This window comes from Copadichromis virginalis, linkage group LG10 (genome assembly GCF_057382275.1).
Source record: "Copadichromis virginalis isolate Kocher_CV1m ecotype Utaka linkage group LG10, C_Virginalis_male_GT1.1, whole genome shotgun sequence".
Classification (NCBI taxonomy): Eukaryota; Metazoa; Chordata; class Actinopteri; order Cichliformes; family Cichlidae; genus Copadichromis; species Copadichromis virginalis.
Window position 1 is genome coordinate 21129917 of NC_140627.1, and position 18103 is coordinate 21148019.

An 18103-nucleotide genomic window follows, 5' to 3' on the forward strand; every position below is an offset into this window, starting at 1 on the left:
AGCCAAAAGCAGTCAATGAATGACTTTCAAAGAAAATGGAAAAAAAGAGAAAGACCTTCAGAAATCCTGGAGAACTATTGCTCAAGACCACTTCAAAAAAACCAAAAAAAACCCAAAAAAAAAAATTCCAAGAAAGTCTGGCTCCTGAAAATCAGGCATTGCTTAAACCTTTTCCAGAGCACTGTAGACTCAAACATGTGCATGATCCTTGAGTAAGGACCTTCTTAACGTTAAAAAATAATTCTGCCTTTAATAATTATGGTTTATGATCTCTTAAAGTAAGAAAGTGCATATTTCTGGCCCCAACAGTATGCATCCCGGCCTCCAACCAGATATATTTGCTAATAAAAACCTGTTGTCTGGTTAATACTGTAGGAATTACATGATCATGTGAGTATTATGCCTTCCGTACCAAACTACTACCCCGGTATTGCCATGTTACTACCAAGCTGTAATGCTATGATGACTATTGTCACTGTGGATCTGTAACAGAACACCACCAGCACTAGGACCCAGCGGGACTCTTGATGATGAACAAGCAGCCCCTACTCAAAAAGTGTAGCGGCCACTCTGACTCACTTGGCCGCACAGAGGCCGACAGACCTCCGCTGTGTATGCGGGTACAACTCTTCTCACATGAGCAGAACTTGTAACCGAAGCAACTGAGGGATTATTACTGGAAACAAATCGGGCGGCACAGACTTCAGAACATCTGAAGACATGGACTCCAAACGACAGAGTGGTAAGTAAATATCCATGTATCGCACGGTAACTGTAAATACTTTATGATAAAGCCTCCATAGGTTGGGTGGGCACCAGTGTAAATGCAAGAGCTCCTCCACAGCGAGGCCACATTCATAAACCCAAACAGAAACAACTGGTTACATTAAAAAACATTATCCACCGTATCAGATACGATATACAGTTCTTTTCCAAACAAAAGCGATGTTATGGGTGGTTTTAATACATCTGGGTTCTCGTTAAACACACGTGAATGGAGAAGCAGCATCTGTCTCAAGTTTCTCTGAGTGAGCGAGCAGAGCGACTCGCGCCTCGCTGCCGGTTGACTCCTGGGGAGTGGGGAGTGATGTCATACAGCCACGCGCCGGGTGGTGCGCTGTGTGAGTGGATGGAGGAGGTATCCTCAGGTAGAGTGATGCAATCTGATACCAACAGAAAAGTGCCCTGTTGGAAGCAGCGCTGCTGGTGGGAAGCAGCAGCAGCTGAATGGCTGCTCTGTTTCAAAACCCTTCAGGCCACTGTGTTGCAAACAGGAAGCTTCTTTACGGGAGACCAGGTGATGAAGAAGGGGCTTAATTTGAAAGATAATAAGAAAGGGGGTTCGTTTGTCACAGAGGTAACTGGTTAAATAGGCAGTTTGCATTAAACGGAAATGTAAATGGATGTCAATGGCATAGCTCAATGCAGCTGCAGAATTAAATTCTAAGCATCTTATCTTGGAATTTGGGACTCTTATCTTATCTTATCTCATCTCATCTTAACATCCTATAACACATAACTTCCCCAGTTCACTGTATTTTTATTAAGTGTGCAGTTTATCTCTTTTTATTATAAGATTTGTGTGAATTTATTGATAATTCGTCTTTTGAAGCAGCTAAATGTAAATAAGCCAATCTTTTTTGTCTTATGGACAGGTGACAAATAAAAGGAAAGAAATAACATTGTTGGGCCACTACATGCCACAGTATGGCACTAAACTTAAATATCTCTGGATCTCTAATGGAGGTCTCTTTTCCAACTGATTCTCACTCATTTGGTGTTTTAGTGATGGTGGTGCTCACACTGTCTAACAAGCTGATCTAAAATCACAGATAGATGTTCTTCCATCTTGAGACCAGGTGATTGTGAAGGCTACAGCATACTATACACATCACTTTTTATAAATTATTAATTAAGAGATTCATTGGCCACCTGTGTCTTACGGATACGAATGTTGCTAACTAGTAAAGGCCATTCAAATCAGAAGTGATTCTTTATAGGATAAAAGCTATGTTATTCTTCCCTGTAAAAGCAGGGAACCTTTCTGTCTGTAAATTTGTCTGTTTGTCAGGAGGATGAAACAAAAACTATCAACCTGACTTTCATGAAAAGTTGCGCATGGACAAATTGAAGAACTGATTCAGTTTTGTTGTGCACCTGGATCACTTTCTTTTTCTTTCCTTAAAAACTGGAAAATGCTGCATTGGCTTTGGCAGACGTTGGGCTCGCTGCCCTTTTAGTTATTTTATTTACACTTCTGCTTTTCCAATGTGAAAATGTGTTGGAGGGGAAAAACATGGAGCACTCAGACACAAGCGGCAAATCCACAGCCAAATGGTTGGAGCAGCTGTACACTGCAGGAGAAAATATTCTCACAGTAAATGTGTGAATACTTGATACTGGAGATTTGGCAAAATATTGCAAGAGCTTCAGTGGCTGGGAAAAATTGGTAGATTCTGAGCTGTGGATAAAGGAGAGATTAAAGAGCTGCAAAGTTTTCTCACAAGCCTATTTTAATTTAAAAAGGTAAACATACCCCTCACTGAATTTTACACTGTTTCTGCGTGCATTCTGCCTATAAGTGGTTTATTGCATTTGCACATATGATTTTCCTCAGTTTAATATGTGTCACAAGCCTTGACCTCTGCCACGTTTGCCTTAAAATCCCTTTTCCTCTACGATTCATTCCAGTGCACAACACACCCCCTCGCTCCATTTTCAGAAAGTGCACAACTCCCTCTTGATTGGATTTCAAGTTGTGTTTCACACAGAAATATAACCTTCACGAATGGAAGTGAGACTGCAGCTCGAAGCCAGAATTAGCTGCGCTTCAAATCAGCTGTGATTACATTTTCTGTAACAGAAACGCAACAGAGCAGCAGGTCTGTACATGTGTCCCATGTGTGTCTGGTGTAGGTGGAAGCTAAGCTGATGTGGTGATGATAGCAGCTTCCCCCTGCCACCAAAGTGGAAAAACAGAGAATCCTGATATTTTGTCCTCATCATCACCCTGTCACTCCCCGTAAAAGCAATAAAAAATAAAACCTTTGAGTGGGTGCGTGTGTCTGTGTGTGTACGTACGCCTCAGTGTTTGCATTTGTGAAAGACAGTGATGACAGGTAGTAACAGTAAAGTGTGGACTGGTCCAGTCATTTTAAATCGTGTGCACTTGATAGGATTATTGCAGACTTAGTTCAAGAAAAGAAACAAAACTAGCTAATTTCCAGATTTCATGCCTTCACAACTCATACTAACTGTGTTCTGGCTGCTGCGTTATCTTTACAAACCATTTTCATTCCACTCTGGGCAAATAAAGAATTTCAGTATTTATAAAAGTCGTTTGTGCCCCTCTGTTTCCTGTGTTTCCACACCATTTGCTATCTGCAGAAAATGATAAGATACTAAAAGAATGCGAAAAGAATTCGTCTACTGTTTCCCCCCAGCTGTTTCTTTTTAAGTATCTTGCTATCTTTGTTGTGGACTTTTTAAAGTGTCTGACTGAACGCTAACCCCAGGCAAGCACTGACACCATCTTTTGTTGTCACGAAAATATGAATTACTGGATGCTGTGTCTCTGAAGTAGACTTTTGTCTTAGTGGGAGATGCTGGGCCTGCCAAGCCTTGAACTTTGGCCTCTGTCTGAAGAGGATGGGTGTCTGGGGAAGGGACAGAGGGAGACAGGCGAGGGAGAGGAGTTGAAGGAAAAGGATCTCAGAGGAAGGGAAAGAAAGGAGTGGCAGAGAGAATATGCAATCTGGAGGGACCTCAGTGCTGAGGAGTGTGGGGGAGGCAGGAAGAGGACAGTTTCATACGGTTTTTGCGTAGAGTATATGTCTTAAATTACCCTTGTTACACATATTAATGTCAATCAGGTAACAGAATCTATGGAAGCAAAAAGCAGTACAGTTCAGTGCATTCATATAGAGTACTTCTGAGTCATGAAGTGTTGGTAAAATTATAACATGGAGGGATATTTTGAATGGGAGAGGCAAGTGAGGATGGGTAGCCTTGGATTTATGTTAATTGGTGTGTTCGAATTATAATGGATGGGAACGAAAGCCTCAGTTTAGGAGAGCCAAAGTGTCTTTCCTGTTTTGACCTGCTGCTTATAGGTATTATGCGGCGAGAAAAGCGGCAGCAGCAGCAGCAGTAAGTAGCAGTTGTTTTGTTCTGAGCTGCAACCAAACACACTAAATCAGTCCAAATGAGAGTCGCATGGCCCGAGTCTCATGACTGATCTTCATCAGGAAGTCTGTCTGTGGAAACACACAGAAAAAGGAACGTGAAGACGCACAAACAAACACATTCCTCTTTGTACTCTTGTGACTGTATGTTTACTCAGACGAGGAAGCGAGAGACGAATTAACAGTGAGCGTTTGTGCTTCCTCTTAGTTAAGTGAATGATCGTGTCTATCAGTGGGGAAAAAAAGGATTTGAAGAGGAAATTTGTGCCGTGTGTGTGTGTGTATGTGCTTGCATGTGTGTGGTTCTGGGTGGAGTGGGGGTGCGTGGGGCAGTGGGGGATTACAAAGATCCCTCTGTGGGTGAGACAGACCACAATCCTGCAGAACAGCTGATTCTCAGCTTCTGAACCCTCAGGTCCCTTGAGAGAGAGAGAGGGAAATAGAAGGAGAGAGAAATAAAGATATAGACTCAGAGATGAGGGGGAGAGAGAGAGCAGACTGATGTCCTTGACTGTGCGTGTCTTTGAGACCGGCAGAAAATAGATCAGAGCACTGGTCTGATTACTCGAGATCTTTGTTGATTGTTTTTTAATTGACGTTTCCTCAAGTAGAGCAAAATGCATCTGCAAATTGAGCACCCATCAGATAGGAATCTTTCTATTCAGTTGGTTTGGGAGAAATGTAGAGTATGGGCAAGAGATGGAGGGAGAGCATGCAGCGAGAGAAGATGTTGGGGCAGAAACAGAAACAGCAGGACACAAAATGGGAAAGTGGGAAGAAGTGAAGGAGAGTCAAGATCAGGAAGGAGGGGAGAGAAGCTCCTGTCGACAGCAAAGACAGGAAACCACAGCTGCACTCGCACGTACACTCACTCATACACACACGCACGCACACACACAGCTGCTGGAGATACAACCCTGCATGCCCGTGGATTGAGACCGTGCAGCTGCGTTGCACCACGCCCCTCTTACACTGTGTGTTAGTTCCTGTTTTGTTTTCTCCGGGAGTCTCTGACTCCGACAATACGATTGTTTGCTCTGGTCTTGCCGAGCATTGTGGCCATCTAATTTTGGCCCTTGCGGAGACAATAGAGTATTGTCCGAGTGAGAGGGGGAGGCGGAAGAGGCTTGTGAGAGAGTCAGGGCTTTTTCGCTCACTCTCTCTGTCTTCACGTTGTGTGTGAGGAAAACAGACTGTTTTGATCTTATTTTTATTTAACCCTTGTTCCATTTCTTTTCTGGGAATAGGCAATTCATTTATTTATGTTTTTTTTAGGTGTACTTATGCCATAATAAATTGTAAACATACTAAAGCTTATTGATCTGACTAATCATTGTGAAGCATGTTCTTCTTAACAAAGCCATAAAATTAAGTGGATCAGATTGTAAAAAGGGACACGAGGCGAAAGAGTCTGCTCTTTCAAATCATTGCTGAAAAATCCTGTTGCTTTTCCAGCTTTCCAGCTATGAACTTTCTGCTTTGTATTATGAATGAAACTGAACTGTAAATTTGACATTTTTAATGCCAAAAAATACAAAATTTAAATGTTTCCACAAACTATAATCTTTCCAGTGTGGATAAAGCCACATAAAAAGCACAGGCTATTAAAACCTCCCACTGGAAACCAAAGGGACATGAAACTATTTTAGACTTGGTTGCACTTGACCTGTTCAAGTGTATGAATAATACTTCATCAAATAACAGTGGATAATATCAGAGAAGCAGTTCTAATGTCTTCAGTGTTTAATTAAAAGTCAATATCAGAAGAAAAGCTGCTTGCTCCGGGTTCAGACTAATCCTAAGATACGCCTTTCAATCTTCTTATATTTAGAAGTAAACAAGTAAATGAACTAACTTGGGGCTTCAAGCAGTTTGGTAACCATCTCCTGTCCTCTGTGGTGAAGCTATACATTTTCCTCTTCACTTTGGCTCCATTTCCTTTAGGGAAGGAAGCTTCCTCCTCCTCACCTTCTTTTTTCTCCGGCTCCCCCTCCTGCTCCTCCTCCTCCTCTTTGTTGGCTGTGAGCAGGCAGGATGTGTGAGAGTGTGTCAGGGCATTTGAAACAATGTCAAGGTCAACAAAACACACACACGGACACACACGCTTGACCCACACAGGATGTAGGAGTGAAAAGAGTAAGTTTTTCAAAGAAAGCACAAAATATCAACGTGGAAAGTTGGATTTAACGCTTAGTAGTGACACACAGAAAACTCGCTGTGTTCCCAAAAAGGCTTGCTCCGAGCGGGACAAAATCACCAGGGTGACATTAGAGGATGTTAAAAATCTTTTCCCTGTCAGCTGTTGCAGCAGCTGACAGCTGAGTTCCAAACTGACTTCATGCCACTTGTGAACTGACAGTTTGGCCTTGTGATGATCTGATGGCCATGCTGAGCACTCAGGATTTTACTTTATTGCTTTTACCTTAAACATTCTTCCCTTAGACAATATTATAGCCTTAAAAACTGCATAAAGCATTATTACCATGCAGATTGTACGCAGTTATATTTATCTATAAAATGTGACTACAGCAGCTAAAGACATAAAGGCCTAAATGTCCTCCAGTTTTCTGCTTCTGAATTCAGACAAATCTGGTTATTGTACTGCTATCCTTAAAATCGTAGAAACATGCTGTCTAACCAGATACTTTCTATCTATTGCATTACTGTGGCCTTCAGTAACACTGTGAGGCATCCTTGAGTCATTTTTGTCCAGGACATATCCTTTAGCGCACACATTAGACAAATATGTAAGAATGCTTTCTTTCATGTGCTAAATTCAATGGGAAACACCCTTTCTTAGAGTGATGCTAAAAAAAACAGTTCATACTTTTTTACTTTGTGGCTGGACTCTTGTAATTCATTATTATCAGGCTGTTTTAAAAACTCCCTAAAAAGCTTTCAGTGTTTCAAAACACTGCAGTGAGAGTACTAACAATGAGATCATATTTCTCCCAGATTAGCTTCTCTTCATTGGCTCCCTGTTGAATTTAAACTTCGCCTCACACACAAGGTCTTGAATAATCAGGGCCGTCATATCTTAAAGACCTCACAGTACCATATGATCATAAACAGAACACTTCGCTCTGAGACTGCAGGCTTATTTGTGGTTATTAAAAGTTTCTAAAAGTAGAATGGGAGGCAGAGCTTTCAGCTGTTAGGCTGCTCTTCTGTGGACCCAGCTCCCAGTTTGTATTTAGTAGACAGACACCCTCTCTACTTTTAGGATTAGACTTAAAACTTTCCGTTTTGATAAGGCATACAGTTAGAACGATCCCTCCCTGACTTCCCATGATGCACTGAGCAGTTCTTCTCCACTTATCTCTTCTCATTCCCCATTCATTATATGGCTTTGTAAGGCATTGCACTTTGTGTTATCCCTCCCATAGTGTGTGTTTTGTCCTTGTTTCTCTGTTCCCTCCTTTTTTCTTTTTCCCCTCACCCCGTTTGTGGCTGCCTGTCCCTGAGCCTGGTTCAGCTGCAGGTTTCTTCCTGTCAAAAGAAAGTTTTCCCTTCCCGCTGTCTCCAAGTGCTTGCTCATAGGGGATCATCATATTGTTGGGGTTTTCTCTCTAATATTATGGGATCTTTACATTACAATATTTTGATGAATTGATATAAATAAAATTTAGTTGAAGTGAATAACCTGGTGGTTCTTGAAATCAGAAGAGTATTACATGATGTCTGTTTTTGTGATTTCTAGTTGTGATGGAACGACTTGTAAATGAGTTAGGCTCTCTGCTGAAGATGTTGGACCACGAGACGGTCAGTCCTGCTACCGCTGAAAAAATGGCATCCATACGCAACATCCTGGACTCACTGCAGCTGTCAGGTACAGAATCTCCAATGTTAGGATGGCAATGTAAATAACTCAGGTTAATATTTCTTAACATGTACAGTTTCTTGTACAGCACAGGTTAATACATTTCACACAGCACAGAAATAACTTACAGTTCTTTACTTAGTCAACTGCACTGAATGACCTTTCCCAATTGTTTAAATTTAGGACTTCGAAGAAGGTCCACTCGGTCCTGGCTGGTCCAGCCAGCCGTAGTCTAAGCAGTTTAAGGTCTGGCTGCAGATAGACTACATCAATAAAGTGAAAAACTCATTTGTCCAAACTTCCAATTGTTTTTAAGTCACTCACTATGATTTTGATGTTGCTGTTTGATTGATGGTTTTGTGATTTCCACTGACTGTGTAATATATTCTCCCTTGAAGATAATAAAGATCTGATCTTTCAGATAGAGCCCAGTAATAATAAAATTGCCCTTTTGTGTTACTTTTATTATTTATTTTATTTCCTGCTCTTCTGTCAGGTGCTACTGGCTTCTTATAGCATGCATAGTTCTACTGTAAGATTGGACATCTAGACACTGAAGTTTCTGTCTTTTGGACATCTGCATTTTGGTTAGGTTTTGGTAAAACAATTTTAGGATGAAATATGACTTGCAGAAACATCAGGGCAGTATTTAAAATGGTGTTTCATTAGAAAAAAGTCATGCATTATAAACAGTTTGATTGCCAGACTTGTCTCACTAGTGCCAAGAAACACCTTCTGCACACCAGCAGGTCAGATAGAACAGCAGCATTTGATGTCCTGGCATTACAAAAATAGTAAAAGCAGCACTTTATTTCAATACAATGTAGAAATAAGAATATTCAATGTAGAAGTGTTTTTTTATTTATTCAGGATGAATTCAGCTGAGTGTGATGGCAGCAGTTTAGCCAAAAAGAAAAAAAGAAAAAAAAAAGTCAGAAGTGTCACATCAACAGTACTACAGCATGTCTTTCTTTTTTGTCTGTTTGCAATGGTGTGACCCTACTGTGTTTAGCCAACCACACTGAAACTGCTCAACTTGAGAGAGTGCAGCAGTTGTTGTGCTACAAAATGCAGCCTCTGTGACATGAAATCTTGCTGAGGTCTTTACAGACAAATCCCTTTTTATCTGGAAGAATACAGGATGTCGGGGAGGATAAAAGGATCCGTGTAAGAGGATAATGAAATGCAAAGAGGATAATGAGAACAGCAAAACATCCCGATGGTCTCAGAAAACAAATATTAGACTGGACCCAGTCTGTCGTGTCCATACTCATCTTTTTTAAATAGTTGCTGTGTATTTCGCATCATTGTATCTGTTTTTTTCTGTCAAACCTTTCTGTGACCTTTCACACACATTTTCTTTGTTCTTGCTGTACAAAGATTTTCAATCTCCGTTCTGTACTCCCTGTACATAGGTCACCATAGATCTAATTTTTATTGCAGATGAAATACTATTTATACTTCATTATTCAGTCTCTATAGCCCTTCTTAATCCTGACCTAAAAGCTATAGGCTATGTAACCCTAACTCTGATCCTGGTTTTAATCCATAATTTGTCTTTTCCACAGTGAACGGCTCTGATGTCTACATGAACAGCTGTCTCTATGGCAATGGCACGAGCTTTGTAGAGTCTCTGTTTGAGGATTTTGGTTAGTAGTCCTTCAAAATACCTTCGGTTCGGTTCAGTTACAAAAAAATCCTTTGTGTATGTATTTACAATCATTATACCTCTGTTTATATAAAATTATAAAGTTAATCATGATTAATCCTATCAGGCTGTGATTTGCACATGCTCAGTGCATCTCCAGTGGAGCAGAAAGAGCACAAGGATGAAGAGGAGAAGACTCATCCCAATAAATCTGTAAGTCATTCACAGAAACTACTTACCTACACCAGCCTTCCTTTTACCCCCAGTTCTGGTTCAGCAGCTACCTTTGGTTTTCAGACCCCAACTGACACTCCTCCTCCTCCTCTGCCAACTACACCCCTTCCTGATGACTACTATGAAGAAGCTGTTCCTCTAGATCCGGGATCTACTCCTCAGTACTTTACCACCAGTATGAACACATGCATATACAAACGCACATGTGTGTGCGCATTCATGTATAATGGTAATCAGATCAGTACCTTTGGTTCTGCTTTCTCACATACTCTATCTATTCACCTGTAGCATCCAGGAACTCTGTGGAGGACGCCTATTATGAAGATGCTGACAATAACTACCCCACCACCAGAATGAATGGGCCTCCCAAAAGCTCCTGTGAGTCTTAATCTGACCCTTATTCATGCTAGTTTATGTCTAGTAGTAGAGCTAGGATTTTGTGAATCACAATTTGTTTTGTGGATCTTCTGTAAAACAATAATTGCTTTGGTACTCAGACAATGACTCAGATGCTCTGAGTAGTTCCTACGAGTCTTACGAAGAAGAGGAAGAGGAAGCAAAGGGCCGAGACCAACCTCAGAGATGGACAGCCGAGGAAAGAACAGATGGACCGGTTCGAGACTGCCGCATCTGTGCCTTCCTACTGCGAAAGAAACGTTTTGGCCAGTGGGCTAAGCAGCTTGTTGTTGTCCGAGACAATAAACTGCAGGTAAATAGATGCTGCTGTTTATTAACGTTTATTTTATCATTCAAATCAAAGAATTGTCTTTTTCTGGTGTTATTCAAGGTAAATCCTTATTTATTTATGGTGAATCAGACAGTTGAACACACTTATTTGTAAGCCACAGTTTACACTGTTAATTTCCAGCTTATAACAGTAAGAGGCTAGGCTTACATAGATTATCTTTTACTCAAATAATGCATGTTCTTGACTTCTTCCTTCACAGTGTTTTAAAAGCATCAAAGAGAGCTCTCCCAACACAGAGCTCCCACTGAATCTTTGCAACGTCATCTATGTCCCTAAGGAAGGCCGGAAAAAGCGTCACGAGTTGCGCTTCTCATTACCTGGGGGCGAAGCGCTAGTCTTGGCAGTCCAGAGTAAAGAACAGGCCCAGCGATGGCTCAAGGTACCTTTTTTCACCTCATTAGAGGCACGGTGCTGAGACAGATGAGCAGACACAAGGCTGTGCCTGTAAATGAATGTTTTCTTTTTCTCTGTTCAGGTGGTCCACGATGTTGGCAGCCAGTGTAGCAACACTGAGGGGCTGGATGGATCAACTTCTCCAATTATACAGAGGAAGCTGGAGCTCGACAAGGTGAGTGTGCTTATCTGCGTATGTCCTTGAATGTCAGACTGTTTGTCCGCAGTGTTCTCTTTGTGGTCTTGCCACAAAGACCAAAATTTCCCATAAAACAGACTTAATGAGGAGCCCCAATGCCGGTCTAACGCTGTGCTCTTACTGTGTCTTACTATGACAAATGTAATTTGTGGCATACTGAATATATACCCCAGTTTTAACATTTCAGTGTCGCTGACATCACCCTCTTTCAGCCCACGCATGACACAACTATTCCTTTGGCTTCTAGTTTACAAGCAGTGAGTGAGGTGATTATTGCGGTTGCTGAGTTGCCTTGGTTTCAAAGAGCTTCAAGTCCTGAACAAACTGAATGCATGCTGACATGGCAGTTACACCCCACGTTGGCAGAAAGAAATAGTCATACTCCCAGAGGATACATTAATTTTTATTTATTTTTATTTTTAACATGAAAACGGAAAGACAAATGTGCCAATTTTTGCTATTCCTTGTCTCCTCTCTTCAAATGTTATAAAAGAGAGAAGTAAAAGTGTTTTGTTCCTTTTGTTGCCAGGTGCTACAGTCTGAGAGACAGGCTTCAGACTCAGACAGCGGGCCAACAGCAGACAGTCAGGCCACTGCACACGGGTCAGGACGAGACACTACTGACTCACTCAGTACGTGAACCTTCACCAGCAGTTTTTGAGATGTTTTTGTTGCAACCGACTCTTTTTTATTGTGGTTGCTTCATTGAAATAAGCTTCTTGTGTGTACACTCTCAGTAATTATAGCACAAGACATGTTATTGCAGGTTAAATCGGTGGTTATAGTGAGATTTAACGTTAGATTAGTGTCTGTGGGTAATTTCTCAGTGTTACCACAGATATATTGGGACAGTTCAACATGATTTACACTTTACATGCTCTTTAAAATCACAGCAAAGCATCTTTCTGGTCTCGTTGGCATATTTCACAGTGAAAACAAACATTTAGATAGATGGTTGTTAAAGGGTATTTAGGCACAGTTCCGCAGATGCAGCACACTGTTGATCTGTGGGGAGAGGCATAACACCTTCCTCTCACGTGTTGTAAGATTAGGAGGTAAAGGATTCATTTCAGTATATTTGTAACACACATCATATACTGCATTGCTCTTCTAGCTTAATTTATGTTGCCATTTTTATGAAAAGAGAGGAACACTGTATGAGTAATACTATTCTGACTCATTCATTGATACTTTGTAGCATTTTTTAAAAAAAGGTAAACTAATAACTGGCAGGGAGACGATTTTTTCCCTCCATTATTCTACATCTTTAACATAGAGAAACCAACATAGTTACAGTTTAAGAGAAATGTAAATGACTGTGATGCAACTTCTCTGTAGTAAATGATAACTGTATGTCTGTTACAAAGTTTAGTGGTTGTTGATGGGTTTTGTGTGAATAGTGTTTTACGTAGTCTAGCATCTTTTTAAACCATAAATATTTAAATAAGGGTTCTTCAAATGGTTCCTCAGTTTCTAAGAGTCCCCACTTTCAGGGTCTGGAACTCAGGTCCCCACAAGGCTACAAAAGCAAACACACACACAATATTTTTGTTTTTCTATCTACAAAATCAGGAAGGATAAACCAGGGAGATCCTTGGTGCTGGGTTAGAAAATAGGTCAAACACAGTGAAATTGGGAAACAGTTGTTTCAAATCTGTTTACGGACGAAGGAACTCTGATCCTAAAGAGACATGAGAGAGAGGGAGAGACAGGAAGTGAGGCTCGAGCAGATATGACATCCTTCCTGTCCTCTTCCTGCAATTGTCTCCCACTGACATCATCAGGAAGTAGTGTGAACAGTGCACTGCAGCACCTGGTACATTCAGAGTGAACTTGCAAACCGGCTGTCGGGGTCTGGTTGAATAAATACAAGCCATCTCTGAAATAACAAGATATTATTTCTTCAAAAGCTTCATGAGTCCTGTTTGGGTGCAGGGTCTTTTTCAAAAATGTATTTTTTCCAGAATTCAGACCTTTTACTTTATTCCAGTTTTCATCATGTTTTTGTTACATTGTAACTGATAAAATGTAAAACTTAAAAAAAATAATAACAGCATGATATTTAAATGATGAGGCAACATTGTCTGTTTTACTGGCTGGATGTTATAAAGTTCAACTTCAGGATGTGTTTGACTTCAGACAGGGGGAAGCGTGGAGCATTTTCAGAGCTGACCGGGTCGATGAGCCGAGCAGCTGGGAGGAAAATCAATCGGATCATCACCTTTTCCAAGCGGAAACCTCCTTTACCAGGAGAGTCTCCTTTGTCTTCTGGCCAGCATGACAACCCCCGCTCTGGTGAGAAGACCTGATGAATACTTTGTTGAATGGCTGGTTAGTTAGAGAATCATCTAAGTGGCTGATTGATGTTTAGATTGTTTTCCATTAGCATTTGTAATTTGACATCAGTGTCAAAGAGTGTTAAAGGACAAATTAATGCTGATGATGCACAATTCAGAACAATAAAAATGCCTTTTAGGAAAAAAACTTATAACTGTAGAGATGTAAAAGTTATTGTACATATTCTTCCTATAATACACCAAATATTTGTCCACGAATTCCTCCTCCATGATCAGGAGCTAAACAATTATAATGTGCTGTAATGGGCACAAGTAGATATTAAGTCCCTGAAGTTTTTATTCCATATCTGTTGTTATGACATCATCAGTTTGCCTAGCCAACACCTAAGAACAAGCTAAAATGACTCATTTTTAGCATTCATGCCAATATAACAACTTATAAAAACATCATATCATTTTAATTTCATGATAATAACATCTAATTTAGATCCAGAAACCGAACGTCACATCAAACAGTGTTGGGTACATTATATGACAATGAATAAAATGTAAATACGTTCTTTTTAACACACTCATCAGGATATCTGAGCGTGTGTCTGAGCGGCTCTTGGAGGGAGCGGTGGTGCGTGCTCCGGGGTGGAAGTTTGTACCTGCAGAAGGACCCTGGGGACCAGCGACCCCCAATCATTGTGGTGCCACTCAAGGGGGCAGAGGTGATGCCAGGCGGGCTTGGACCTAAACATCCGTTCTCTTTCCGCATCCTACAGGGAGGCAACGAGCTGGCAGCTCTGGAGGTGAAGCAGGAGATCTTGAATCGTTTTATCCAGCACAGGAGATTTAATGTATATACAGACTGATTTTATTTGTGCCACTTGGTTACATCACTGTTGATATAGCTGAGAGGTATCATCAGTGTGCGCACAGGCATGCCACACCTTACATTTTTCTGCTCATGGACTAACAAATGTGCGTGTGTCTGTTCGTGTTTGTGTGTCATTCAGGCCAGCTGCTCTGAGGATCTTGGCCGCTGGCTTGGAGTTTTATTTGCAGAAACCGGCAGCAGCACTCTCCCTGAAGAGTTGCACTATGATTACATCGATGTGGACACACTTACTGACATACGGCATGCTGCCAGACACTCCTTCTTGTGAGTCAACAGTATGCGTTTTTGTGCATATGTTTACCCAACAGTCTTTTATTACAGCTTTTATTTTGAAATACTCATTTTTATATTCATATATCTTCCTCTTCTTTTTCTCCCAGGTGGGCTACAACAGCTAACTCCTCCAGTAGTGCTTCAATAGACTCCAGAACTTACGATGAGGTCTATGAAAGTGTTGCGGTGAGAAAACTTTATTTTTTTTTAATTCTAAGCAAGTGATGAGATACAAAAACCTTTATATTGAACACAGCAGACACAGAGATGTTTAAATCTGCTTCTACTCTCTTTCTCTCCTCACTGATCCTCTCCTCTCTCTTACATTCATTCATTGAAATTTATTGCAAATTTACAGAATACAAACACCATTTTTTTGTAACTTAGGATTTTAATACCATTCTGTGTTGAGCTTCACTGGAGCCCTAGTGAAACTACTAATAAGATTTTGGATAATAGATTAACAAAATATGTTTTCTTTTTTCTTTTTTAATCCGATCTTTAAAAAGCTTACATTTATCAGTCATATAAACATATAGTATTTATAGTATTTTCCTTTTCCTTAAAGTTCCTCTATTACATTTTGTTAATTAGAATTCATTAAATTATTCTGTTGCAGGAAGTGGATGTGGAGAGCAGAGGAGGCCAGGTGAGACGTCACGCTTCGTTCTCCAGCAGGGACTCTGAGAAAACTGAACAACAAGCTGCCATTAAGAGACATGCCTCCAGTGAGTCTCGGTTAATTTCATAATTCATTAGACTGTCTCCATGAAAGTGATTTGGGTTCAAATGTGGCCAAATCTGTCTTCATTTCCTTCTTTTTCACATCATAGATGTGAATCAGTATGGGCGGTATGGGAAGACACGGGCAGAGGAGGATGCCAGGCGGTACCTGAGAGAGAAAGAGGAGTTGGAGAAGCAGAAGGAGGACCTCAGAAATGCACTGATTTCCCTGCGCAAGGAGAAAAGGCAGTTGAAGGAGGAGGGGAAGAGCGGCACAGGTCAGAGACGAATCACACACACAGCGCTTGTTCAGTCGTAGGCTTCATAGCGGTCCTAATTATGAGTGTGTGTGTGTGTGTGTGTGTGTTCAGGTAATAGTGTGGAAAAGCAGTTAGCTGAGCTGGAAACACTGTGCAAACAGAAGGAGGAGGAACGGGTGGAGCTGGAACTGAGACTGACAGAGGTCAAAGAAAACCTGAAGAAGTCACTGGCTAGAGGGGCACTGGGTCCACCTACTGATACCAAGATCAACGTCAAGGTAGGCAGCAAACACACACATCTGTTTACAGCTGGAACTGAAGCTCTCCTTAGAAAACTCTTAATGAATGTACTTTAAAATATATACAAACGCTCTTATAAGAGTTCTTTACATACATACATTTAAATGCAGTCGTGAGGTTTTTTGTTTAGGATGGAGGTAAAAAGATGATACTAAAAATACATCAATATCAACGACTGCTAAAAGTTCATATGAGCTTCAGTGAAGATTTACGGTTGATTTTTGTCCAGAACATGAGCTGAGGGATTTCTCATATGAACAGCTGGGACTGTATTAAGACAAATCCTTTAAATCAGTGTGCAGTGTCTGTTACCAGACAAGTCATTTATTTGACCATATGGCCCTTATTTATTTGACTTTTATTTTATCAGGCTTTATATGTTTGTTTGCTAACATATGTTTCTCATTTTAGACATTTATAATGAGTTTCTGTGTTTGCTTGTTTTGGTGTTTCTCTCTTCATTCTTTCTGTGTTCTTGTATGCTTGTTTTAGTAATCCATCTGCTTTTGACTGGAAGAACTTTTGGTCTTCTTGTGTTGTTTTTAAAGTAACATCACTGGGCTCAAATAAGTGAAATCAAACTTTTACTGTTTTTTGGGGGGGTTGCCTGTGTGTTCGTGCATAGGCGCAGGGCAGTAAGGTTGAAAAGGTTTACATGGAGACTGTGCCTGTCAACGCGGCATCTGAGCTTCGAAAGCGGCCTCCGTCTCTTTACGCCTCCTCCAAGGGGAATGTGATGCAGAAGGCAAAGGTAGAGTGCGCGTGTGTTTGTGTGTGCGAGGACCAAAAACTGCTTGACTCACATGCTCCCGTTTTACTGTTTCCAGGAGTGGGAGTCAAAGAAGGGGACATAGAGTGATCATAAACAGATCGACAGATGGAGACGAGGACGTTTGAAAGGAAAACGCAAGAAGAGCAAGAAAACTGGCACTGAAGAGAGAAAGGATGGACTCGGAGGCATTGCGCTCTCATTTCATCTAAAGGAAAAGTACAGGCAGCGTGATGCTGCACCAGCTACTGTAAATACGACATGCTCAGCTGATACATCAGTACCGTGTTAATGTGGATCACTATGAACGTGATGTGTACGTGTTGGTGTGAGTTTGCATGCGTGTTTACATTTGCACAGGGCTGCAGAAAGTTTAAAAAAAAAAAAAGGAAAGCGTAGCAAAGGGAGAGTGTAGTTCTTCAACACTGTGAGTTCAGCGTTACAGGCAAGACGTTTTAGCTACACCCACTGGTTTGTATTATTTTTATACTTGATACTTGGAAATGAAAAATGAAAAACCTGGTTAAAGAAAAATTTTTAGTTATAATCTTAAATTATCATTATTAGTAAGAGAAGTACAGAATCTCATATCTTAATTGTGTATTTATACGTTTAATAAAAAATATCGAGTAGACACTGTTCCTAAAAGCAATGAATAAATGTTTGTTGTTGCAATGTGAAACAATTGGTTTTAACCTTTATATGACTCTTATTTTTCACATTTGACTTTTGCACTTTATCTTGTTGTATTTTGTGATTGCATAAATGTGTCCTCGGCCCCTCTCAGCTGAATCATTTGAAGATAAATGCCTGTGTCTGCTTTACCTGCCCTTCACTGAGAAACGAACACACGCAAATGTTGGAGTAAATAATTTTATAAAGAATATTTGTGTTTGGGACTGTTTATTTTATGTCCCCCGTGTCTATTTTCCCTCATTTCTTTAGACTTTTAAGATTCTTTACCAGAGTTTCTTTTATTGCTGCCTCTCATCCACCCCCAAGATGAGTTACCAATAATAGCAACAGAGCTCTGAAATAGAAGCACCACCTAGTGGTCAAATAAAATGCCACTTTTGCTTTAATGTTCTTGTTTTGCTTCCAAAGGCAAGTTGAAGTTAATTATGCTAAGTTCAACATTAAAATAAGTCAATACTTAAGGTTTTTTCCTCTCTTATAAGAGCTCAAGGAGCTCCTTAATGTGAAGATAACTACAGTCAAAGCTACTATGTGAGAGGGCAGTGGTTCAATGCCAAGCTCCTCCAGCTTGCATGTTGTTGAGGTCTCCATGGACAGTTTACGGAGCCCAATACTGTAGCTGACCTCACTGATTGTGAGACAGTGAGAAAGTGTTTAAAGGCTTATGGGTTGGAGT

General features: G+C 40.6%; 1 protein-coding gene across 1 annotated transcript; it reads left to right on the top strand.

Annotated features, from left to right (window-relative positions):
* Positions 1 to 587: 587 nt before the first annotated feature.
* LOC146700421 (actin filament-associated protein 1-like 1) lies at positions 588 to 17615 on the top strand. The gene is made up of 19 exons (XM_085470613.1): positions 588 to 742; positions 7885 to 8013; positions 9573 to 9653; positions 9780 to 9865; positions 9950 to 10061; positions 10175 to 10264; positions 10384 to 10595; positions 10834 to 11013; positions 11110 to 11202; positions 11756 to 11858; positions 13366 to 13521; positions 14103 to 14317; positions 14525 to 14670; positions 14787 to 14865; positions 15299 to 15407; positions 15513 to 15680; positions 15774 to 15940; positions 16588 to 16713; positions 16790 to 17615. The coding sequence occupies exons 1-19, from the start codon at positions 721 to 723 to the stop codon at positions 16814 to 16816; spliced, it is 2301 nt and encodes a 766-aa protein (XP_085326739.1). The 5' UTR covers positions 588 to 720; the 3' UTR covers positions 16817 to 17615.
* The last annotated feature ends 488 nt before the right edge of the window (positions 17616 to 18103 follow it).

Bases quoted from the DNA above. Each gene is read 5' to 3' on its own strand.
- LOC146700421 (XM_085470613.1), top strand. From the start codon at position 721: ATGGACTCCAAACGACAGAGTG. The intron at 14,318-14,524 runs GTGAAGCAGGAG...TGTGTCATTCAG, and splicing joins ACGAGCTGGCAGCTCTGGAG to GCCAGCTGCTCTGAGGATCT. The intron at 15,408-15,512 runs GTGAGTCTCGGT...TTCACATCATAG, and splicing joins CATTAAGAGACATGCCTCCA to ATGTGAATCAGTATGGGCGG.